This window comes from Vitis riparia, chromosome 1, assembly GCF_004353265.1.
Source record: "Vitis riparia cultivar Riparia Gloire de Montpellier isolate 1030 chromosome 1, EGFV_Vit.rip_1.0, whole genome shotgun sequence".
Taxonomy (NCBI): domain Eukaryota; kingdom Viridiplantae; phylum Streptophyta; class Magnoliopsida; order Vitales; family Vitaceae; genus Vitis; species Vitis riparia.
Window position 1 is genome coordinate 19109109 of NC_048431.1, and position 25625 is coordinate 19134733.

The following is a 25625-nucleotide window of genomic DNA, read 5'->3' on the forward strand; positions in this document are numbered from 1 at the left end:
AGCCAAGGGGCATGTACTGGTCAAAGGATCGTGGGCTGGCTTGATGGAACATCCAGAAAGGGATTTTTGTCTTAACTGTTCGTTGAAGATTCCAGGTAGGGATGGCTTTGAGTGCCCATTCCCTGTTAATATAAGTTGTTGAATTAGTGCCACTAGGTTGCTAACATTCTTTGTCTTGGCTAGTGTAGGCTTAGGTAAGAGGTGTCGATTGGTCGAGTGGGTAGAGAAGGCTTTGTTCATCCGCTTGAACAAACTATTCGAAATCACTGCCAGCGAAATAAACCACCAGACGCTCCTTTCTGCTCGGAATCTGCTTGCGGTTATCCGGGAGCCCCAACCGTACGTCCTTAACATCATCCATAGGTGGTTGCCTAAGGAGGTGGTGCCCGGGGAGCATTTTGTCTTGAGGGACCTTTCCTTTTATGAAGAGGCGCGTGAGGCTGACACGAAGGCTCACCAGGAGCGTCTTGAGTAGCAGGAGAAAAAAAGTCAAGAGGGAAAATTAAGGAGAGCGCCTGATGAGAAGGGTCATGCCTCATCGTCTACGACTCGTCCTTCAGCTGAGAAGAAGAAGACTATTGTAAAAGCGATCAAGGCATCGACTCCGACTCCTGAATCTCCGTCTACCTCTACCCTCTTCTCGTCTAATTTAGCAAATAGCTCTACTCAAGCTTCTGAGGATGACTCTAGTTCCTTGAGGCTCAATATCAGTGATCTGGGGACTTGCCCTTCTGAGCCCGAGCCGGAGTCTATAGCTCTCGGAGTTATAAGAGAGCTGAAAGAAGAAGAGGAGGACATGTCGACTGACTTGAGAGTTGGTTTCAAGAAGAGGCACCACAAACGCCTTCATGAAGCGATCGACATGGTCCCCCCCCAGCCAAAAGGGCTTGCTCGGAGGGTGTTCGGGAGGAACCCGAGAGAGAGGTTCCTCCAATGCCAATGCCTCCACTAGATGTTGCAGGGCCTAGCAGCTCGCCTGCTGTTGAGAAAGAGGCTGGCCCGGCCCCAGGAGGGGCCTCTAATGGTACTGCTCCTACTAAGGAGGTCTTGGACCAAAAAAATACTCTTGCATCCGCTTCCCTTCCAAGCTAGGAGGAAATGATGGAGATGCTGAAGCGCGTGTCGTGCTTTACCGATGTCGAACCGCCCTCTACCAAGATGTTAGACTTCTTCCCCTTTACCAAGCGGATATCAGTGAACCTAGGCTGCAACCCTCCTTCCTTTGTTTCAGCCAGGCTTCCTTTTGGTATGCTTAAGTCTGTAGTTTCTAGCATCCAGCAATTACAGGACTGCACGGTGTCGAAGACTACAAAAGTGGTTATTTCTCCTATTTTGCCCCCTCTCCAAATTGATGTATACCTTTGCAGCTGGTGCTAACCTTATTTCGATTGTTTCTTCTAGTTGGTGGCTGGCATCCGCAACATGGTGCAGCAGCGCACGTTGGTTTTCGAGTGGCTGAAGGTTGCCGAGGCTATGCGGGTTTTCGTCTCCCACTGATTACTACTCAAAAAGTACTATTTGATAGCCTGTAATTAACTCTTTTAAACACTTTTGAGTAGTAGTTATCACCTTTTAACCCAATTAACATATTAAGGACCCTTGCAATCAATTCTAATCAAATTGTGTTAAGTTTTGGTGTTTTGATAGCTTTTTGATCACCAAAGCAATCAGAGATTGAGGAGAGTTCTTTGGAATCCATGGCAAAGCAATGGAAAGCTTAGAAACATGAAGAACCGAAGCTTTGAAGTCCTTTGCCATAAGCAAATCTGGAATACAAGGAGTAAAAGATGTCCAAACAGGGCGTTCGGACAGGATGGCGGCGAAACAATGATCCGAACAACATATCCGGATAGGATATACTATCGTCCGGGTGTGATGTTCACGAGTGTCGTGTGCCTCTCCCTGAGGGAGTCCGGATAGGGGGAGCGCGCCACATGTCCTCTTGGGGAATCCAGATGGAGTTGATCCGGATAGCCTTGCGCGCTCCGTGTCATCCGGGAGAGGGGTCCCTACACCTTGCACACGCGGACGGTCCCCTTTACGCAGCATAGCTCATTCCACCCGGGGAAGAATTCTATCCGGCCGACTTTCCACCTTCTCCGGATATTTCATATCCGGAGTTCCTTGCGCTGACATTTTACATCCGGATGTGAGCCATGCGCCGACATTTTACATCTGGATATCTCACATCCAGATGGGAGAGGAAGACGTTTCAACTTCTCTGGATATACATATCCGGATCTTCTGATAGCGGTGTTCTTCTGAAGCTTCCTGATATTTTCGACCGACATCTTGAGATATTTCTGACCGACATTTTTGAGATATTTTGGGATATTTTGCTTTAGATATTTGTTGTGTAAATCCCCAAAGTCTCCTTGTAACCCACCTATCATAAGATTCCTTAGTATTTAAGCAAGAACAAGGGGTGAATAACCTCTTATATATAGTTTGTAATTTCCTTTACACAGAACATCGAATATATCATCGATCATATAATATATGTGAAATCGACGAACAGAGGACTTGCTCTGTTTCTTCTTCATATTTTTGTTTTCTCGTTAGTTTTCTTTCTAGCCAATCAAACTCTGAGGATTTTTCCTCAGAGGATGAGTGGCTAGGCTCTTCGTCTCTTGGAGTAAAGAAAGCCGGGTAAGTTTCTTCATGCAGAAATTAAAAGTTTTGTTGTTTTGGTTTTTAATGAAGAGAAAGTGTGACCCGTGAATGGTTTTTATCTTTTTAGTTAACTTAAAACACCTTTAACTCACCTGGGCCAACACTTGGTAAGGCACGTGATCTCCATCCATTGAGATGCACTTGTTTATCTCTTGCGAGCCTTTGGGAGGTGGTTTGAAGGTAGGATTTTCTAGAATAGCCAACACTTGGTAAGCTTTTAGACTCCAAGGAGACATCCATTAGTTATCTCTTGCGATTTTTTGACGGGTAATCCAAGGTTAAAGATACCCTTGAATGGCAAATGCTGGGTGAGAGGCATGAGTCATTGCAAGGTGCATCAGTGAGAGGGATTTAGTGTTTGAACCCATTAAAGGGAAGCATCTGTACCACACCAGTTAGAGAATTAACTATATGTTAATTCTCTAATGCGAGGAAAAGAAACAAGTGACCGAAACTCTCCTTTTTGTATGAGGAACCTGATTCTAGTGATCTAAACTTCAAGAAACACTTTTCTTTGTAAGTAAAATCAGTTACTATTTTTGGTTAGTTTAAAACCAAATCTTTTTCGTTTAAACATCTTTATGTTTTCTTTTAAAGCTAACCTTGAAATGAAAAGACACCAATTCATCTTTGAATTAATATCAATTGTGAAGTGAAAACCCATCCTAGTGAACGACCCTAGAGCCACTATGCTATGCTAGCTAAGGCTATCCTAGTACATGGTGTAATAGGTTATAAATTTTGTTGATTGCTCCCGTATGAGGACTGAAATCAAGACACTAGCTGGACACGAATCAAATGGCACCACTGTCAGGGACCATTGAGAGGACATGAATCAGCTGAGACACCAATTGGGAACGAATCACCCACCGCTTGGGTGGTGGCGAGGATTTGCGCACAAGGTTGGAGCGAGTAGAGACTGATCTCACTGTTGCCCGAAAAGTTGTTGTGGAGGGAGCCAAGGCTCTAAAACAAGCTGAGTGAGAGAGGGAAACGTTTCGGGCTGAAGCAGATAAGCTAAAGAAAGAGAGCGAAGCTGCGAAGGCCAAGCTTAAAAGGGCCGAGCAGGAGAACTCCCAGTTAAAGACAGAGGTAGAGGAGCTCCGAGCTGGACTTGCGGCTCAAAAGAAAGAGATTGAGGAGTTACAAGCGAGGTTCGTCACTAAGAAGAAGGAGCTAGAGGTTGGGTTCGTCGCTTAGAAGAAGGAGTTAGAGGCGGAGTATCAGAAACAGGTGGATGAAAGGTACTTCTTTGATTACCGTTGTTGTATGAAGAAAAATGGCATCATGCACAATATTCCCTCCCTTCCTTTTGATAACGAGGATGAGATACCCGGGGGGCCCCCTCGATGAGACAACGCCTTCTTTATGTAATTTCTCCGTATAGCTTTCTTTTTGCTGCGAATGGTCTGGGTGATGATTTGTAAAGACAATTTTTATTATATCTATAATCATGAATACAACACTCCTTTATTTTTCTCTTGATCTTCATTCCTTTTTTGCCTTTACTGATAGTATTGCTTTAAGTTAGCCACATTCCACGAACGGAGTAAAGGGGTTCTGTCTAGTTTCTGCAAGTGATAGGCTCCACTCTCACTTGCCTTTGAGACAATGTAGGGGCCTTCCCAATTCGCTTGGAACTTGTCGACCCCTCTTTCGACTATATTTTCGAAGACCTTTCTGAGGACGAATGTTCCGACCTTGAAGGTGCGGGGTCGTGCCTTACAGTTGTAGTGAGTTGTCGCCTTTTGCTGATAGGCAGCCATCCGGATGGGCGCGCTTTCCCTTTCTTTGTCTGCCCAGTCTAGGTGCTTTACAAGTTCTTGCCATTCATCCCTATGACCCTGCACGGCGGTCCTGGCTGTGGGCATGCCTATTTCCGTAGGGATGACTGCGTCCATCCTGTATGCGATAGCGAAATGAGTGTTTCCTATTGGTCATCTAGGTGTCGTTCGGTAAGCCCATAAGACGTCAGGCAACTCCTCCACTAATTTTCCCTTGGCTTGCTCTAGTGTTTTCCATAATGCGGATAGTAGAGTTTTGTCAGCTACCTCTGCTTGCCCATTACTTTGGGGGTACTAAGGCATGGAATATAAGTTCTTGATTTTGAGCTATAAACAGAAAATCCTGAAGGTAGTACTGTCAAACTGCAACCCATTGTCAGCTATAATCGTTTGGGGAATTCCAAATCGGCATATGATGTTTTTCCAAACAAACTTTGTGACATCTTTGTCTTTGATGCTGGCATAAGCTTCCGCCTATACCCATTTGCTGAAAAAGTCAGTGGCAATGAGTAGGAATTTCTTTTGTGTTGTCGCGATAGGCAAGGGTCCCACTATGTCCATTCCCCATTGTGAGAATGGTTAGGGGCTTGTTATCGGGTTAAGTGTTTCGGATGGCATGTGTGGGATGGGCGCATATCTTTGGTACTTGTCACACCTCTTGACATAAGCTTCTGCATCTTGCTTCATAGTGGGCCAATAATACCCTTACGAGTGGGTGCGATGTGCTAAGGATCGGCCTCCTCAGTGGTTGCCGCAAATGCCTTCATGCAATTCTGCTAACACATATTGAGCTTCCGAATGGTCTAAGCATCTGAGGTACGGGCCTCCAAAAGATCGCTTGTAAAGGTAATCTCCAATCAAGGTGTAGTGGGCAGCTTGCACCCGAATCCTATGTGCATGCTTGGAATCCTCAGGCAGGGTACCTGTCCGAAGATATTGCTTTATGGTGCTGTCCACCCTTGGCTTTCTTCGATAGCGCTGTAGATAGGTGATTCTACGATGGAGGGAGTGGTTTGGACATGTATGGGTAGCAATATGGCTTCTCTTATGGGAAGTGAAGCAACTATTCCTGCCAAGGCATCGGCCTGTATGTTATCTAACCGGGGGATCTTCTCGATAGCCCATTCGTCCAGCTGTTTCAAGAAGTCTCTCACTTTCATCAGGTATTGAGACATGCGTTCGTCTTTGGCTTCGTATTCTTTTTGTATATGTCCCACAATGAGCTGAGAATCACTATAGATCCTGAGTTTAGAGGCGGAAAGTGTGAATGCGAGGTTTAATCCAAATAGAATGGCTACGTATTCGGCTTCATTGTTTGATGCAGGGAATCTGAGCCAGATGGCCTGCTCCAATTGTTCACCAGTCGGAGATTTTAAAAGGAGGCCCACTTCGGATTCTAACAACCAAGAGACCCCATCGACCTGCAAGGTCCACCATCCCACCTTGCATGATTCCATGTTTTGGGCAGGTTGCTAGGGAACTTCAACTATGAAGTCAACCATGACTTGTCCTTTCATGGACAGCCCAGGCTGGTATTCAATCTCATACTCGCTCAATTCTATGGCTCATTTGAGCATTCTTCCTGATAGGTTTGGTTTATGCAAGATACTTCGGAGGGGCTTGTCGGTGAGCACGACTACTGGATGAGCTTGGAAATATGGGCGGAGTTTTTGAGCGGCGCTTTGCAAATCTAAGACCGTCTGCTCCATCTTTGAGTACCTAGTCTCTGCATCGGCCATCGCTCTGTTGATGTAGTAAACAAGTCTCTGCTTTTTGTGGGATAGGCAACGAAACAGTACAACGCTGACCGCCCAGTTAGATACTGCTAAGTACATGTATAACCGCTCGCCGGGCTGAGGGCTGCTCAGAATGGGTGGTTGTGTAAGGTAATGCTTGATTTTCTTGAATGCGTTCTAGCAGTTGTCTGTCCATCCTGTTGCATCGGCTTCCCTTAGCAACAGGAAGAAGAGTCGCAGCTTGTCTGTGAATTGGGCTATGAAGCGTCTTAGTGCAACGAGCTTGTCGGTGAGGCGTTGCAGCTCTTTTTTGTTGCTAGGAGCGGGTGTCTCCATGACCGCCTTAATTTGGTCTTGGCTAACTTCTATTCCCCTCTGGGTGACCATAAACCCTAGGATTTTGTTTGCGCTTACACCAAATGCGCATTTAGACGGGTTGAGCTTCATGTCGTATCTTCTTAGCAAGTGGAAGACTTTCTACAAGTGTCGGACTTACTCTTCTATGTATACCTCTATCGTGTGACCGATCAAAGGCTTGAAGATTTTAGTCATCAACCTTTGGTAAGTGGCTCCAGCGTTTTTAAGCCCGAATGGCATGACCTTATAGCAATAAAGTCCGTGCGGCATTATAAAGGTAGTCTTTTCTTCATTTGCCGGAGCCATAAGGATTTGATGGTATCCGGAGAAGGCATCTAGGAAAGAGAGCATCCCATGTCTGACGGTGGAGTCCACTATTTAGTCTATCCGCGACAGTGGAAAATTATCTTTAGGGCATGCGTCATTGAGGTTAGTGTAATCAACGCATACTCACCATTTTTCTTCCTTCTTGGGGACTACCACTAAGTTTGCCAACGACTTTGGATACTCAACTTCCCTAATAAACTTGGCTGCCAACAATTTTTCTACCTCATTTTGAATAATTTTCTATATCCGGATGAAATCGTCGGATCTTTTTTCGGATAGGTCTTGATGAGGGCAGGACGTTGAGTTGATGGGATGCAACCGATGGGTGGATTTCAGGTATGTCGAAGTGTGTCCATGAGAAAACATCTTTGTTTTGTTGGAGTGTGTCTTCGAGGCGCTGCGCCTCGTTTGGTTCCAAGAAGGAACTGGCGTAAGTAAAACGATTTTCTTCCTCCAAAATCTGAATGGTTTTCATGGGATCTGCTACCAGGGGATCTTTATCCGTCGGGTACTGTAATTGCTATTGATCGGGCGCGTTTGCTTGCTTCGGAGGAGATTCATGATCGTTGCTGGATCCGGCCTCTTGTGGTATTTGGTAGCACTGACGGGCAGCCAATTGGCTACCATAGAGACTAATCTGTCCATTTTCGGTGATAAAACTTACCATTTGATGGTATGTGGAAGGGATAGCTTTCATGTTGTGTAATCAGGCACACCCCAAGACGGCGTTGAAGGGGGGCAAATCTTCTACCACTGAGAACTGCTCATTAAGAGTGATTGGTCCTGCTTGGATTGGCAGCGCAATATCCCCAATGGACGTTGTTGAAGCCCTATTGAATCCTGACAATATCCGTCCTGAGTTCTCCAAGCTAGAGGGGATGAATCCTATTTGTTTTATTATTGATACTTGCAAGAGGTCTGTCGAGCTGCCTGGGTCAACTAGAATTCATCTCACATTGAAGTCACCAATTCCTAGTGTTAGGATATGGGCGTGTCGGTGTGGCTACAACACTTGGACAGGGTCCACTGGAGGAAAGATGATTACTCCATCTATTGGGTGAATGCTTTCGCTAGCTAGCCTAGGCTGGATGGATCTAGCATGTTCTCGAACTGAGGCGGCTCGCAGCAGCCTTTGTCTCTTTCGCTTGGAGTTGTATTCTTCGTCCAAGGGTCCACCATGGATGTAGTTGATTATGGCTCTAGGAACAACAGGGGTTATGGGAAGTTTCTTTATTTCTAGCTCTTAAGTGAACGTACTATTTTAGATGTCCTGCTTTTATGAGTTTTTCCACCAGGTAATGGAGACTCCTGCACTGCTCCGTGGTATGTCCATGCTCTTTGTGATAAGCACACTTTCTGTTATGATCTCTCTTGGTTAGGTCCGTCTTTAGTGGTTCTGGCCACCTAAAGTTGAACAGCTCGTGGATCATGGGGAGAAGTTTTTCATATGAAACAGTAAGGGGGGTGAGCGGGGATTGGTTTAGCTGGCGTTGCTCGCCTTGTCCTCTGCTAGGAGGCCTTTGTTGACTTGAAGACTTGAGGTTCCTTGTTGCGTTGTTCCTAGTCGACTGGCTAGTAACTAAAATCTATTGTGTGGTCGCGCGGACATCATTTTCTAGGATAGAATATTTTTTCGCACATCGAAACAGATCATCCATAGTTCTGAGGGGTTTTTGGCAATGGATTCGAAGAATGACGTACTCGGACATATGCTCTACTTAAAAATTTGGAGGACAGCGTCCATGCTGATTCCACTTGTAGTATAGCTTGTCCAAATCGTTTCACGAACTCCCCCAGGGATTCATTTTCTTGTATTTTTATGTTTTGCAGGGTGCTAATATTCTGTTTATTTCATGCCAAGCACAGGTATTACCCCACAAAGGCCTCCGATAGATCCCATAAATTATCAACATAATTCATGGGGAGTCAATGAAACCATGAAAGAGCTTGGCCTTGGAGGCTGGCGGGGAAGACCTTGCATAACAACGCGTCGTTCCCTATATCAAGAGTTATAAGTTGCCGGTAGTGCATGATGTGATCAAATGGATCATTGGATCCATCATACGCGGAAAATTTTGGCACAAGGAACCTTCTTGGGGGCTCATAATTGATAATGCGAGAGCTAAAAGGCGTGGAGAGCATGTCGTCCAATCGCCTATTGATGGAGCTCGAGGAGAGCTCATTTGCCGAATCTCCTCCAACTCGTCGTAGTGGTTGGTGTAGGGGATAACCTTGTGTGATGGATGCGGCTAAGGGACCAGGATATGCCTCCTAGGTCGTGGCTGTATGCGGCCCATCTTTACCAGGTGCCTGTGGTCCTAACCTCGCACGCATCGCATCAAATAACTGGGGTCTCTTATCACATTGCCTCTTTGATGAGACACGAGTGGAGTCCGAGCTTTCGTCTTACGGTGCGCAATACGTAGGTAAGGGTCCTTCATTAGGCCATACACCATGCACATTAGGGGAGGGTTCCGCGTTTCCAGGATATGTGGCCTCTTGGTCATGTCTGGAGTTTGTCCCTTGGCCCCTCGATCGTTGGTCACGAGGAGGCCCTAAAGATGAAATCTGGATTCTAAACACGTCATTTTCTTCTTTGAGTCTCCTTGTTTCTTAGAGCAGGGCTTGTACTTACTGCTCGCTTTCTTGCTATCGTCTTTCCATACTTTCACGCCAATAAAAATAACCTTCATCACCCATGGTTGATGAACGACTTCTTGAGGGTGTGGACATCTTCGTAAACCGTGTTCCCACAGACGGTGCCAATGTTGATGTCACAACCCGTTAGGAATGCAATATTTCCCTGACGTCAACGCTCAATCAACTAAGAGTGGTGGTTTCTTCCACTCCCCTGCAAAAGATGTCCTGATAGGTTGTCCGGACACACCCTCCGAAGCTCTAGTTAGATTGACAATAATAGAGAATTTCTCCTCTTGGGAGTTCCTTCAGTGGCTCTTTCTTCCCTCCCCCCTTTTTCCATTGTGTTGTGGGAAGCTTTTATAATGCCTAGAGCCTTGTCACATCTAGGCTGGTGAAGTCTTTTGACTTTTACAATCATGATGACATGATTGCTCAAAGAGTGGCAGAGCAATCATTATCCTTTAGGTGACTGATAGAGATTGCTGGTGGGATGACCTGGCGTCTTACTTGTCGCTTGATTTTGCGGGTGGCGTAGTGCATAGCATGGTAGGTCGCCTGAAAAAACATGGGGATGTCCCATCAAGCATGCCTATGATGGGAAGAAGGGTGATTGCCTGTAGAGTACAATCAGGGACACTGTTTGGAACGCGTCATGTAGTTTTCGAAGAGCATGAGGCAACCGGCCATTGACTGTTGGATCCGGACTGGATGTTCCTAGCTGATGGAACACGTCTAGACAGAGGCGAAGGGATGCCACGTGTCCCACGCCAGGGTGCCTTGAAAGGTTAAGGCAGACTGCCATGTGTCTGTCTAGGGGAGGTTCCTACAAAGACAATAGGCAGCAGCTTCCCATTTATTTATCAACCTGTAAAAAGAGCTTAAAAATAAAAACATTGGAAAAAGGAGCTTGATCTTGATCTTAGGTTATGGAAACGAGCTCTTACAATTTATTAGATTCGATCAAATTGCAGATTTGATGCATTAAATCTGGCTTTAATATATTATAATTAATAGTTTTTTATTTTATTTTATCATCAGTTAGCAAGTTTCCATTGGGGTTACTTCTTACCCTTCCACAAACCATATTCAATTGATTAGTTTTAATTAAATAAAAACTTATTTGAATTAATTAATTTATTACCCAACTCCACTTGATTTAATATTGGTTACGTTTGACTCAATCAAGATAAACTAATTGCGTGTTTGATAAACCAACTTAATAACTCAATTTAAGTTATTAAGTTAGTAACTTAATTCAAGATAAATTAACTTAATAACTTAATTTATTACCCTTCCCATTCCCCACTTCTTTGAACTTTTTAAAAAATTTGGGAGCTTCATTTGGCTTGGATGTTGTTTAAATAGGTTCATTACACTTAGAAGGTGGTCAAATGGTTTCTGTAAAAATCAAAATCCAAAAATACCAAAAAAAGTAGCAAGAGTATGAAGAATGTGAGGAATCCTAACATTCTTCGTACCCTTCCCATTCTCTACTTCTTTGAATTTTTTTAAAAATTTTGGGGACTTCATATGGCTTGGATATTGTTTAAATAGGTTCATTACACTTAGGAGGTGGTCAAATGATTTCCGGAAAAATCAAAATCCCAAAATACTAAAAAAAATTAATAAGAGTACAAAGAATGTGAGGAATCCTCACATTCTTCGTACCCTTCCCATTCTCCACTTCTTTGAACTTTTTAAAAATTTTGGGGTTTCATTTAGCTTGGATATTGTTTAAATAGGTTCATTACACTTATGAGGTGGTCAAATGATTTTCAGAAGAATCAAAATCCAAAATACTAAAAAATTAGCAAGGGTATGAAGAATGTGAGGAATCCTCATATTCTTCGTACCCTTACTATTCTCCACTTCTTTGAACTTTTTAAAAATTTTGGGGACTTCATATGACTTGGATATTGTTTAAATAGGTTCATTACACTTAAGAGGCGGTCAAATGATTTCCGAAAAAATCAAAATCCAAAAATACTAAAAAAATTAGTAAGGGTGCGAAGAATGTGAGGTTCCCATTTTGCACTTTTTTGAACTTTTTCAAAATTTTGAGGACTTCATATGGCTTGGATATTATTTAAATAGGTTCATTACACTTAAGAAGGTGGTCAAATGATTTTCGGAAAAATCCAAATCCTAAAATAGTAAAAATTTAGTAAGGGTACGAAGAATGTGAGGAGTCCTCACATTCTTCGTACCCTTCCAATTCTCTACTTTTTTGAATTTTTAAAAACTTTTGGGAACTTCATATGGTTTGAATATTGTTTAAATAGGTTAATTACACTTATGGGTTGTTTAATGGATGAAAAAAATAATCATAATCCAAAAATACTAAATAATTAGCATGGAGGATAACAATTTGAGGATTCTCTATTGTCTACTTGTTTGAACTTTTAAAAGTTTTTGAAAAATCAAAATGATAAAAAATTTAGCGAGTGTGAAATTCTATATTGCTACTAATTATATTTATTTTTTGCATTTTCAATATTATGAATGAATATTTTATGTATTTAAATGTAAATTATAATAATTATTTTATTACTGAAATTTTCAATTGAGTACATAACTATCTTAATGTTTGAGCAATGTATGCTTATTTAAATTTATTTCATTTTTTTATAGAAGTCTAATTAGACTTACAATTCATTGAAATTATTCAATTATTTTATTTTTTTACTTCTTAAACCAATTATATTATTTTTTGCATTTTCAATATTCATCCAATTTTTCCACAAATAAGTTAAATTTAAAATTAAATTAATTAATTAACTCTCAATTTATACATTTTGTTATCGATTTTTTTTTTTTTTTTACAATATTTAGTTTATTTTAAATTTTTTTCCTTCACCTCATCGATTTATCACTTTATATTACAAAATAAAATAAATTCTAATTTCTTTTTGTAGAAAATTTGTATTTTTTAAAATTATTCAATATTTTTCAAATTTTATAAAAGAATTCATCATTTTATATTATTGGATGTTGTAAAGAATTAAAACTTTTGTGTTGTATTGGATTATTTTATTTTATTTTTTGGCATGGGAGTTGACCGGATGGTAACCCACATAACAACTTTTTTTTTTTCTTTTTATTCACAAACCTAACATGTGGCAAAATGTCATTGGTGGAAGATTTGAGGTATGGTACCAAAAAGGATATATGGGTACCAAAGCATGACCCATTTTTAAAACACAATACGAGTAGCCTATTTCGTAAAGCTAGAGGAAGGTACTTTTGATTCTCTAACAAATGCATAAGTTCTTTTGACTTTATGCCTTGTGAAAAATATCTTTGATTCCATTCAAAGTAATATGAAACACGCCAATTCCAACTTTAATTGAAGTATAAATTTTTTCCTTTACAATTAAATACAAAAAGAAAAAAAAATGGAAATCTTTGTTATTAAGGCAATCTGGAAAGAAACCTAAAAAGCTGTCCCAAAAGATTATGTGATTTTTAGAGAATTCCAATGAAATCATCTAGATAATCTTGCATGATCTGGGTAACATAAGAATGTCGTACCACATAAATTTTATCGAAGTACTATTTAATTAATACACATGTGGATTGTGTGAAGCATATGTTATACAACATTTAATGATTCATGTGATGATTCAAAATCTATCCCAACCCAATTATTGTGTTGCTTCCCTTATGGATCACGTAATGATTTAAAATCTATGCCAACCCAATTAATTAATCTTGGAATTGACATGGATCATGTAATGATTCAAAATCTATGCCAACACGAAATATCTAGATGAGATTTAGCATGTGTACGTCTTGACTTCAAAATTGATATATTTGAAAAGATCTCTGATTACATACAATTGTAAGCCTAGAAAGGAAGCCTGCAAGTTTCCACAATTTGAATCCTAGAAGCACGAGGCTAAATGGTTCTTTGAATTTTAGCCTAAATGTAATCCAATTTTCCATTTTCTAGATTTTTATTCAAAGTTCATTAACAAAATTTCATGAATAATTATCAAATACACATCAAGTAATACATGTGAAACCATGAATCTCAATCAATCACGATAATATCACGTCACTCCGACGTCAAAAGGCAATAGGCAGCAGCAGCTTCCCATTTATTTATCAACCTCTAAAAAAAGCTTAAAAAGAAAAACATTGGAAAAATGAGCTTGAAGTTGATCTTAGGTTATGGAAACGAGCTCTTACAATTTATTAGATTCGATCAAATTGTAGCTTTGATGCATTAAATTTGGCTTCAATATATTATAATTAGTAGTTTTTTTTCTTTTGATCATCAGTTAGCAAGCTGCCATTGGGGTTATTTCTTACCCTTCCACAAATCATATTCAATTGATTAGTTTTAATTAAATAAAAACTTATTTGAATTAATTAGTTTATTACCCAACTCCACTTGATCTAATATTGGTTACATTTGGGTTTGACTCATTCAAGATAAACTAATTACATGTTTGATAAACCAACTTAATAACTTAATTTAAGTCATTAAATGAATTAAATATATTTAATAAAAATAACTTAATGGTATGATTTAAAGTAAAAAATAACTTTAAATAATAAATAAAAATAATTAATTTATTGTTCAGTCCACATTTTCATTTTACCTTTTGATATCCATTTGTTCTAATTATTTCTACGATCTCCTTTACTATTCCACGACGTCCATTATTACTCAACATTTTTTTGCCTCAATTATAATTTATAAGGATAAATATATCAATTTCATGATTTAAAAATATGTTTATAGTTTATTAGCAAGTTCCCATCATATACACTTTAAAGTTTACAGTTTATTTTTGTATGACTTTTTCAAACTCATTTTATTTATTTATTTTTTTCTATTAAATAATTTATAAATTTATAAATTTTGAACTATTAATTATATTTGATTTTATTTCATATTTTTCACAATAAATTAAATAAAAAAATTAATTTTTTAACACTGTCTTTTGTCCTTAGTACTTTTTCATAACCAAATATAAGTTTATAGAAAAAGGCCTAGAGTTAAAATAAATAAATAAAACATCTAGTGGAATGCTAATAAACAATATTCCTATACACATGTTTTCACGGCATTCTATAAGATCATACAGGCAGCCTTGACCCAAAAAAAAAAAAAAATGCTAACAAACATCTCTATATAAATGCTTTCATGTCACTCTATAAGTTCATAACATACAAAACTTTTACTTAAAAAAAAAAATATTAATAGAATACTTGGAAATATAGGGGGTGACTTATTCGTTTCATTGTTTAATCATCATTTAATATCACATTTGACATGTCATCCACCACATATATCCTTTGCCATGTATTTCACCATTTCCATATCCAGCACATGCTTAGGGATGGCAATGGGGCGGGTTTTTCTGGGTACCCACCCCACCCCTAATGAGACAGGGTTCAATTTTAATAAACGGATTTGGGAATTTTTTTTAAAACTCGAGGCGGGTTTGGGTATTGCCCCGTTGATTACTACTCAAAAAGTGCTATTTTATAGCTTGTAATCAACTCTTTTAAACACCTTTGAGTAGTAGTTATTACCTTTTAACTCAATTGGCATGTTAAGTACCCTTGCAATTGTTTCTAATCAAATTGTGTTAAGTTTTGGTGTTTTTCATAGCTTTTTGATCACCAAAGCAATCCAAGAATGAGGGAGATCTTTGTATAGTTCATGGCAAAGACAATTGAAGCTCAAATTCATGAAGAAACTAAGTTTTGGAGCTTCATAACCCTTTGCCAAAGCCAAACGAGGATGCAAGGAAGAAAATCACAGAATAAATCAACCATCTAGCAATTTCGCAAGTTGTGGAATCCAACTTGCGAAATTTTCGCAACTTGGAAAGTAGGAAGATGAAAGGAATCGCTGCAGGACAAAGAGCTAATTAGTTGCAGGACAATTTCACAACTTGCGAAACCATAATTTCAACTTGCAAATTGGACAATTCCAACTTACGAAAATTTCGCAAGTTGCATTTGAACTTGCAAAATCCACCTATAATCTGAGATATTTGCGCACCGACTCCATTTGATATTTATCTTCAGATATTTGTATGTAAATCCCTATTTTCTCCTTGTAACCCACCAATGACAAGTTTTCTTGGTTGGGAAGTTAGTAGGAGGGGTGAATAGCCTCTCTATATAAGATCTATTGTAATTTTCTTTTAAGATATCTCGGGAGTTTTTCTCAGAGACAAACTTTTGTATAGTTTTTCAAAAGTAATACATAGAGCTCTGCTCTGCCTTACCTTCTCACTTTGTTTTCTCTTTTATTTTTATTTCTAGCAAATCAAACTCTGAGGATGTTTTCCTAGAGGATGAGTGGTTAGGCTTTTTGTTCCTTGGAGTGAAGGATGCTAGGTAAAGTTTCGGATACAAAAGTGGAAGTTTTGTTGTTTCAGTTTTTAATGAAGAGAAAGTGTGACCCGTTAATGGTTTTTATCTTTTAGTTAACTTAAAATCCCTTAAAATCACCTGGGTTAACACTTGGTAAGGCAAGTGGACTCCGTCCATTGAGTTACACTAGTTTATCTCTTGCGAGCCTCTGGGAGGTGGTTTAAAGGTAGGATTATTTAGAATAGCCAACACTTGGTAAGCTTTTGGACTCCCAGGAGACATCCATTAGTTATCTCTTGCGAGCTTTCGATGGGTAATCCAAGGTTAAGGATCCCTTGAATGGCCAATACCAAGTGAGAGGTATGAACCATTGCAAGATGATTTAGTGACAGGGATTTAGTGCTTGAAACCATTAAGGGGAAGCATTTGTACCGCACCGGTTTGGGAAATAACTATATGTTAAATCCTCAATGCGAGGAAAAGATTCAAGTGATCAGAATCTCCCTTTTTGTATAAGGAACTTGAGCTTAGTAATCTAAAACTCCAAGAAACACTTTTCTTTGTAAGTAACTTCAGCTACTTTATTTTTGGTTTCACTTAAAACCAACTGTTTCACACATACTTATGTTTTCTTTTAAAGCTAACCTTGAAAAGAAAAAGCACCAATTCAGTTTTTGAACTAATATCAGTTGTAATTTGAAAACCCATCCCTGTGGACGATCCTAGAGCCACTATGCTATGCTAGCTAATGCTACCCTAGTATATGGTGAAATAGGTTTATAAATTTTGTTGATTACTCCCGTTTGAGGACTGAAATCAAAGCACACCAGTTGATTGAACACCAATCAATAAGGCGTACACCAGCTGGGCACGAATCAAATGGCGTCATTGCCAGGGATGGTGCCAACTTTACAGTGATATAACCTTTTCCAAAACACTTGTGATCTTCATCACAAGTTTGGTGACTTTTCTTTTCTTTTACTAACTCCTTTTAATTGTTTCTTTTACTTGTTCATATTTTAGCCTATCTTTTAATTTAGTTCTTAGTTAATCTTAGTTTTTTTTTTTTTTTTATAGTATTGATTTCTTTTGTTTTCTTTTTTTTTTTTGTTACAATTGTTACTAGTTGTGTATGCCATATTGGATACGAGATAGTGGAGGAAGACTTGTAAAAATTGAAACACCTCACAAAACAGAGTTGGAATTGTGCTTGAACATCATGGAAGCTACACCTGAAGATCAGCATAGTCACCATGGTCAGCAAGACAATCCCAATGCATTTAGATCAATGAAGGACCGCATGCACCCACCTCGTATGAGTGCACCATCATGCATAATGCCTCCTATAGAGCAGCTAGTAATCAGACCGCATGTTGTGCCACTTCTACCTACTTTCCATGGGATGGAAAGTGAGAATTCCTACGCACATATCAAAGAATTTGAAGATGTTTGTAATACATTCCAAAAGGGAGGAGCTTCAATCGACTTGATGAGGCTAAAGCTATTTCCTTTCATTCTGAAGGATAAGGCCAAGATTTGTCTTAATTCTTTAAGGCCAAGGAGTATCCGAACTTGGATTAATTTGCAAGCTAAATTTCTCAAGAAATTTTTCCCTACTCATAGGACCAATGGCTTGAAAAGTCAAATTTCAAATTTCTCAGCTAAGGAGAATGAGAAATTCTATGAGTGCTAGGAGAGATACATGGAAGCTATCAATGCTTGTCCTCACCATGGCTTTGATACATGGCTATTGGTGAGGTACTTTTATGACGGTATGTCTTCCTCAATGAAGCAACTCTTAGAGACTATGTGTGGAGGAGATTTCATGAGTAAGAATTCGGAGGAAGCCATGGATTTCTTGAATTATGTTGCTGAAGTTTCAAGAGGATGGGATGAATCGAACATGGGAGAAGTGGGAAGAATGAAGTCTCAACCAAATGCTCTTAATGCTAAGGCTGGGATGTATACCTTGAACGAAGATATAGACATGAAAGCAAAAGTTGCAGCTATGACAAGAAGATTAGAGGAGCTAGAACTGACAAAGATACGTGAAGTGCAAGCCATTTCTGAAACACTAGTGCAAGTTATGCCCTGTTTCATTTGTCAATCTTATGAGCACTTGGTGGAGGAATGTCCTATAATTCCAGCTATTAGAGAAATGTTTGGAGATCAAGCAAATGTTATTGGACAATTCAAGCCCAATAATAATGCTTCATATGAAAATAACTACAATTCAAATTGGAGGAACCATCCAAATTTCTCCTGGAAACCAAGAGCACTTCAGTACATGCAACCAGGCCAAGCATCTCAACAAGCTTCAAATCTTGAGCAAGAAATAGTGAATCTAAGCAAGGTAGTGGGATATTTTGTTGGAGACCAGAAATCCATCAATGCTCAACTCAGTCAAAGAATCTACAATGTAGAGAATACGTTGAATAAAATGATAGATGGATTGCAAAATGATCTATCTCAGAAGATAGATAATCTCCAATACTCAATCTCAAGGCTCACCCACCTTAACACAGTGTAAGAGAAGGGAAGGTTTCCTTCTCAACCTCACCAAAACCCCAAGGGTATCCATGAAGTAGAGGCTCACGAGGGAGAATCTTCACAGGTGAGGGACGTCAAAGCCATGATCACTCTTAGGAGTGGTAAAGAGGTTGAGCTTCCAACACCCAAGCCACATGATGAAACAGAGAGTGAAAAAGAGACAGAGAAGATGGAGGAAATCAAAGGAAAGAATAAAACGAGCAGTGGAAGGAAAGAGAACCATGATTCAACAGTGAATGAAGATCCGGAGAAGATAGTTATCAATGAAGATGTGATAAAGAAACACATGCCTCCACATTTTCCTCAAGCTTTGCATGGGAAAAAGGGAATCAACAATGCATTAGAAATTCTTAAAGTGTTGAGGCAAGTGAAGGTCAACATCCCGTTGCTAGACATGATCAAACAAGTGCCGACTTATGCAAAATTCTTGAAAGACTTGTGCACTATCAAAAGAGGGTTGAATGTGAATAAGAAAGCCTTCTTGACTGAGCAAGTAAGTGCCATCATACAGTGCAAGTCTCCAGTGAAGTACAAAGATCTGGGCTGTCCTACCATCTCAGTGATGATTGGAGGGGAGTTAGTAGAGAAAGCTTTGTTGGACTTGGGGGCAAGTGTGAATTTGCTACCATACTCTGTCTACAAGCAATTGGGACTTGGTGAATTGAAGCCAACATCAATCACTCTATCTCTAGCAGATAGATCAGTGAAGATTCCAAGAGGGATGATTGAAGATGTCTTAGTTCAAGTTGAAAATTTCTACTATCCAGTGGATTTTGTTGTTCTTGATACAGACCCAATTGTCAAAGGAACTAATTATGTTCCTGTCATACTTGGAAGACCATTCCTAGCTACATCAAATGCAATCATTAATTGTAGGAATGAACTTATGCAACTCACGTTTGGCAACATGACATTGGAGCTCAATATCTTCTATATGTGCAAGAAGCCAATCAATCTGGAAGAAGAAGAAGGTCCATAAGAGGTGTGCATCATTGACACTTTAGTGGAGGAGCATTGTAATCAGAAAATACAAGAAGAGTTGAATGAAAGTCTTGGGAATCTTGATGAAGGGTTACCTAAACCCTCAGATATGCTTGCTACTCTACCACCTTGGAGGAGGATAGAAGAAATTCTACCTTTGTTCAATGAGAAGGAGACATAAGAAGTTGTTAAAGAGGAGGCCCCAAAACTTATTCTGAAGCCACTACCCACGGAGTTGAAGTATGCATACCTAGAAGAGAATAAGAAGTGTCCTGTTGTTATATCTTCATCTCTTACCACTCCTCAGGAGGAGTGTTTACTTGAAGTTCTTAGGAGATGTAAGAAAGCAATAGGTTGGCAAATATCTAACTTGAAAGGTATCAACACTTTAGTCTGTACACATCATATATACATGGAAGAAGAAGCTAAGCCAGTTCGTCAACCTCAAAGAAGACTGAATCCTCATATGCAAGAGGTGGTGCGAGTTGAGGTTCTTAAGCTACTTCAGGCCGGTATTATCTACCCCATATCAGATAGCCCATGGGTGAGTCCTACTCAAGTAGTGCCAAAGAATTCAGGGATCACAGTGGTGCAAAATGATAAGGGATCACAGTGGTGTATTGATTATAGAAAATTGAATGTTGTGACAAGGAAGGATCATTTTCCATTGCCATTTACTGATCAAGTGCTGGAGAGAGTCTCAGGCCATCATTTCTATTGTTTCTTGGACGGCTACTCCGGGTATTTTCAAATAGAAATTGATATTGAAGACCAGGAGAAGACCACTTTCATATGTCTATTCGGAACATATGCCTACAGAAGAATGCCTTTTGGTTTATGCAATGCACCTACAACATTCCAATGATGTATGTTAAGCATTTTCAATGATATGGTGGAGCGTATTATGAAAGTTTTTATGGATGATATCACCATATATGGAAGCATATTTGAGGAATGCTTAGTCAACTTGGAAGCTGTTTTGAACCGATGCATTGAAAATGACTTAGTGCTTCATTGGGAGAAATGTCATTTTATGGTACATCAAGGAATTGTCCTTGGCCACATCATCTCCAAGAAAGACATTGAAGTTGATAAAGCAAATGTGGAACTTATTGTCAAATTGCCATCCCCAACAACTGTAAAAGGAGTAAGGCAATTTCTTGGCCATACTGAGTTCTACAGGAGGTTTATTAAAGATTTCTCTAAACTTTCAAAGCCTCTTTGTGAACTATTAGTCATGGATGCTAAATTTGTATGGGATGAGAGATGTCAAAATATTTTTAAGCAACTGAAGTAGTTTTTGACAACTGCTCCAATAATGAGAGCTCCTAATTGGCAACTACCTTTTGAAGTGATGTGTGATGCCAGTGACTTTGCTATAGGAGTTGTTCTTAGTCAAAGAGAGGATGGAAAGCCTTATGTGATCTACTATGCAAGAAAAACATTGAACGAAGTGCAAAGAAACTACACAACCATAGAGAAAGAATTGTTGGCTGTAGTTTTTTCCTTAGACAAATTTCGTGCTTATTTAGTAGGGTCTTTCATTGTGGTTTTCACTGACCACTCGGCTTTGAAGTACTTATTGACAAAGCAAGATGCAAAAGCAAGGTTGATTAGATGGATTCTCTTACTACAAAAGTTCAATCTCCAAATCAAAGACAAGAAAGGAGTGGAGAATGTTGTAGCTGACCACCTTTCAAGGCTGGCTATAGCGCATAATTCCCATGGTTTACCTATTAATGATGATTTTCCAGAGGAGTCACTCATGTTGTTAGAAGATGCTCCTTGGTATGCTCATATTGCTAACTATCTAGTTACTGATGAAGTTCTAAGTGAGTGGAAAGCATAGGATAGGAAGCACTTCTTTGTAAAAATTCATGCTTACTATTGGGAAGAACCTTTTCTTTTCAAGTATTGTGCAGATCAAATAATAAGGAAGTGTGTCCCTGAACAAGAGCAACATGGGATCTTCAGTCATTGCCACGAAAGCGCATGTGGAGGCCACTTTACCTCTCAAAAAACAGCCATGAAGGTGTTGCAATCAGGTTTCAGTTGGCCATCACTTTTCAAGGATGCTCACACCATGTGCAGGAGCTGTGATAGATGCCAAAGGCTTGGGAAGTTAACACGTAGGAACCAAATGCCTATGAACCCCATTTTAATAGTTGATCTTTTCGATGTTTGGGGCATTGACTTCATGGGACCTTTCCCTATGTCTTTTGGTAACTCTTACATTTTGGTGGGGGTAGACTATGTTTCTAAATGGGTTGAGGCAATCCCGTGTAAACACAATGACCACAAAGTTGTTCTCAAGTTTCTCAAAGAGAACATCTTCACAAGATTTGGGGTGCCCAAGGCCATAATCAGTGATGGAGGTACTCATTTTTGCAACAAGCCTTTTGAAACTCTCTTAGTGAAGTATGGGGTGAAGCACAAGGTAGCTACACCTTACCACCCTTAGACTTCTGGTCAAGTTGAGTTAGCAAACAGGGAAATCAAGAATATATTGATGAAGGTGGTGAACACGAGCAGAAGAGATTGGTCTGTTAAGCTCCATGATTCACTATGAGCATACAGAACAACTTACAAGACTATTCTTGACATGTCTCCTTATTGCCTAGTCTATGGAAAAGCATGCCATCTCCCTGTGAAGTTAAATACAAGGCTTGGTGGGCAATTAAGAAGGTAAACATGGACTTGAACAGAGCGGGGATGAAGAGGTGCTTAGACCTTAATGAGATGGAGAAATTGAGAAATGATGCCTACATCAATTCCAAAGTTGCAAAACATAGGATGAAGAGGTGGCATGATCAGTTAATCTCTAACAAAGAATTTCAAAAGTGACAAAGAGTCTTACTCTATGACTTTAGGCTCCACATCTTTCCAGGAAAGCTAAAATCAAGGTGGATAGGCCCTTTCATTATTTACCAAGTGCATTCCAATGGAGTAGTGGAACTACTCAATTCCAACAGCACAAACACTTTCAAAGTCAATGGCCACCGTCTCAAGCCATTCATGGAGCCTTTCAATCAAAACAAAGAGGAAGTCAGTCTCCTTGAGCCACAACAATCTTAACCAAAAAGGGGTAGATGGACTTAGTCTTTCTGAAGACTAACCAAAGTCCATGTTTTTTGTTTCAATTTTGTTGATTTAAAAGCTTTATTATTAATTTTAATTTTAATTTTAGCTTTAATTTATTTTATTTTGATCTAACTTAGACTTTTTAGATGATCAAAATTAGGAGGAACTTCAAAAAAATTGGAAGAAAGCCTCAAAGAACTAAAGAATGAGAAAAAGCCTGAAAAAACATAGCAATATTTCAACTTTCAAAAATTTCGCAAGTTGAAATTCCAACTTGGGAAAATGGGGACCAACTTGAGAAATCCTAAAAGCACAAATTCGCAAGTCCACTATTCAACTTGCGAAAGCACCTCCAGGAACACGTGTGCCATTTCGCAAGTTCAAAATCCATTTTTGCAGCCTGCGAATCAACTTGTGAATCAAGTTGTGAAATTGGGCAACTTGCGAATTCCAGGCAACTTGCGAAAATGCCAACCATTGTTTAAATTCCTATTTAAACCTCTGATGTCTTCCATTTTCATTTCGCACAACCACTCCAAGTTGCGAAAAGCCCTATCAAGTTGAGAAACTCAAAAGTCCAGAGCATTTCCTCCATTGGAAGCCCTGAGGTCGTGCATCTGAAGAGGAAGCACCTCCGAGCACCTAACACGCACCCAAAGGAACACAAGCCAAGCAATTCATCTCCATTTCAGCCATGGCCAAGACAAGAGGAGCCCAAGCCGCGTCTCCATCAGCTAGCAATCCAAGGCCAAGAGCTTCATTTGCATGGGATTCCACATCTAAGGCACCACAGGCCCCTGCCATTCCATCTTCTGGGGGTGGAGTTCCATCTAACCCTCCTTAGCGCAGGTATGAGACGAGGAGACCACCCACTACACCTGAGGAAAGCACTCCGCGCTCTAAGAGATCGGTTAAACGCCCTTCTATAAAGAAAGCCAAAGTTTCAGGCCTAGGAGAGTCATCTGCACCTCCACAGCCTCAGCCGCCTGCTATAGAGTCCCAGATTCCTTCTAGGATGGCTCTAGAAACAATTATCAGATGACTTATGGTTACACAGCCACCTATTGAAGGAAATTTGGATTATAGAGCCAGACCATTCCACTCCGAGCTATGTTTTGATATAGAGACTTTCAGACAACAGCCGGAGCTTAGAGATTCATTCCACCTACTGCAGAGATACCATTTGGAACACCTGATGACTCCTAGGGACTTCTTATATCCTAGAGTAGCATTAGACTTCTATCAGTCTATGATCACTCGTCGCGTCCGAGATCCTACTGTCATCCACTTCACTATTGATGGACACCAAGGTATCATTGGAGCTAGACACATTGTAGAGGCCTTACATCTTCCATATGAGCATGTGAGTCCAACATATTTCAGAGAGTAGTCTTATTTTTCTCAGAGGGACATGGTCCGTATATTGTCCAGGGGGACCTCTACACGCTCATTTCTTCTTAGGAAGAAGCTTCTACCTGGGATGCTCCTTGTAGATGTGGTGTTGCGCTCCAATATATTTCCACTTCAGCATATGGTGCAGAGGAGATGAGCTATATTGGAGGCTTTATTCTGGATATATGAGGGTTACTACTTTGGCCCTCATCATTTGATTATGACCTCTCTTCTCTACTTTGAAAAGAAGGTCCGCAGGAGGAAGCTTTAGAGAGCAGATGTCATTCCATTACTTTTTCCCAGGCTGCTCTGTTAGAAATTAGAGCATTTGGGCTATTCTTCTGAGCCTCAGCTTGAGCGCCACCGCATTTGCCGAGAGCCATTCACTCTTGACAAATAGAATCATTTGACGGCTTATGTTGCACCTCAAGGAGCCTCAGATATGCCAGCACCTCCAGAGCCACTACAGGATGAGCAACCACCACAGGCACAGCAGGCTGAGATGCCTATAGAGATCGTACCACTTGCCCTTGTAGCACCTTCTATAGTGCCCATGCCTGAGGCTACATCCTCTACTCCTCCTACCACTTCTGAAGCCCCACCAATTGTACCAGCTACATCAGCACCTCCTCCATCTGAGTCATCTATCAGCATATCCAGTTTAGAGTTTAGAGGCCCATGTCATACATTACAAACATTGAGCACCACTCAAGGTGTTCTCTTCCAGTAGATGGCAGCCATACGTGCACATCAGGATTAGCTTATTGCCATGCGAACCCAGCATACTGCCATCATTAGGCAGATACAATAGCATTTGGGTATTCTGCCACCACTTGAGCATGATATGCCTAGCCCATCAAAGCTTATAGCTCCATCTGAGGAGGCTACTCTAGCAGAGCAAACTATGCCTCATGAAGAGACTACTACAGTAGAGGACGAGACTCCTATCCAGAGCACTCAAGAGACCACAGTAGAGCCATCGTCTTCACATGATCCTTCCACCACTACCTGATCATCTATCTATTTTTTGTATTTACTTATTACAGTAGAACTGTTAATCCCATGTTTTTTAAGTTTTATATACTAGGATTGGATGTATTACATGTGCATATTTCATATTGTACTTTCTTAAAGTAATACATATCCATCATTTTTTAGTATACTTAGCATATTTTTATTTATTTCCTCTCCTCATTATGTTTTTTTTTTTTAATCATGTGGTTTCTCCTATACAATTCAGACTCTATTCCACTCAGGAGGTACCACTTCCTCCATTTATTTTCAATTGCTCTTCAAACATTAAGGGCAATGTTCAGCATGGTTTGGGGGGGGGGGGGGGGTTGAGGAAGGAAGTATTGTTTATAATGCTAAGTTTTAAATGGTAATTTAGTTACTTTTTGTTTAATTTTTTTTTTAAAAAAATTGAATACTCTTCATGGTTATCAAGAAAAATTCTCAAAATGAAATGGGAGAAATTGAATTTTTGTATTTTTACTTGACTTAGAGTTTGTATTATGCTTTGGGTATTGCCCCGTTGATTACTACTCAAAAAGTGCTATTTTATAGCTTGTAATCAACTATTTTAAACACTTTTGAGTAGTAGTTATTACCTTTTAACTCAATTGGCATGTTAAGGACCCTTGCAATCGTTTCTTATCAAATTGTGTTAAGTTTTGGTGTTTTTCATAGCTTTTTTATCACTAAAGCAATCCAAGAATGAGGGAGATCTTTGTATAGTTCATGGCAAAGCCAGTTGAAGCTCAAA

General features: G+C 39.8%; 1 protein-coding gene across 1 annotated transcript; it reads left to right on the forward strand.

Annotated features, from left to right (window-relative positions):
* The first annotated feature begins 24302 nt into the window (after positions 1-24302).
* On the forward strand, positions 24303-24872 carry LOC117920786 (mucin-7-like). The gene is made up of 2 exons (XM_034838422.1): positions 24303-24586; positions 24713-24872. Exons 1-2 carry the CDS (start codon positions 24303-24305, stop codon positions 24870-24872), a joined length of 444 nt encoding a protein of 147 aa, XP_034694313.1.
* The last annotated feature ends 753 nt before the right edge of the window (positions 24873-25625 follow it).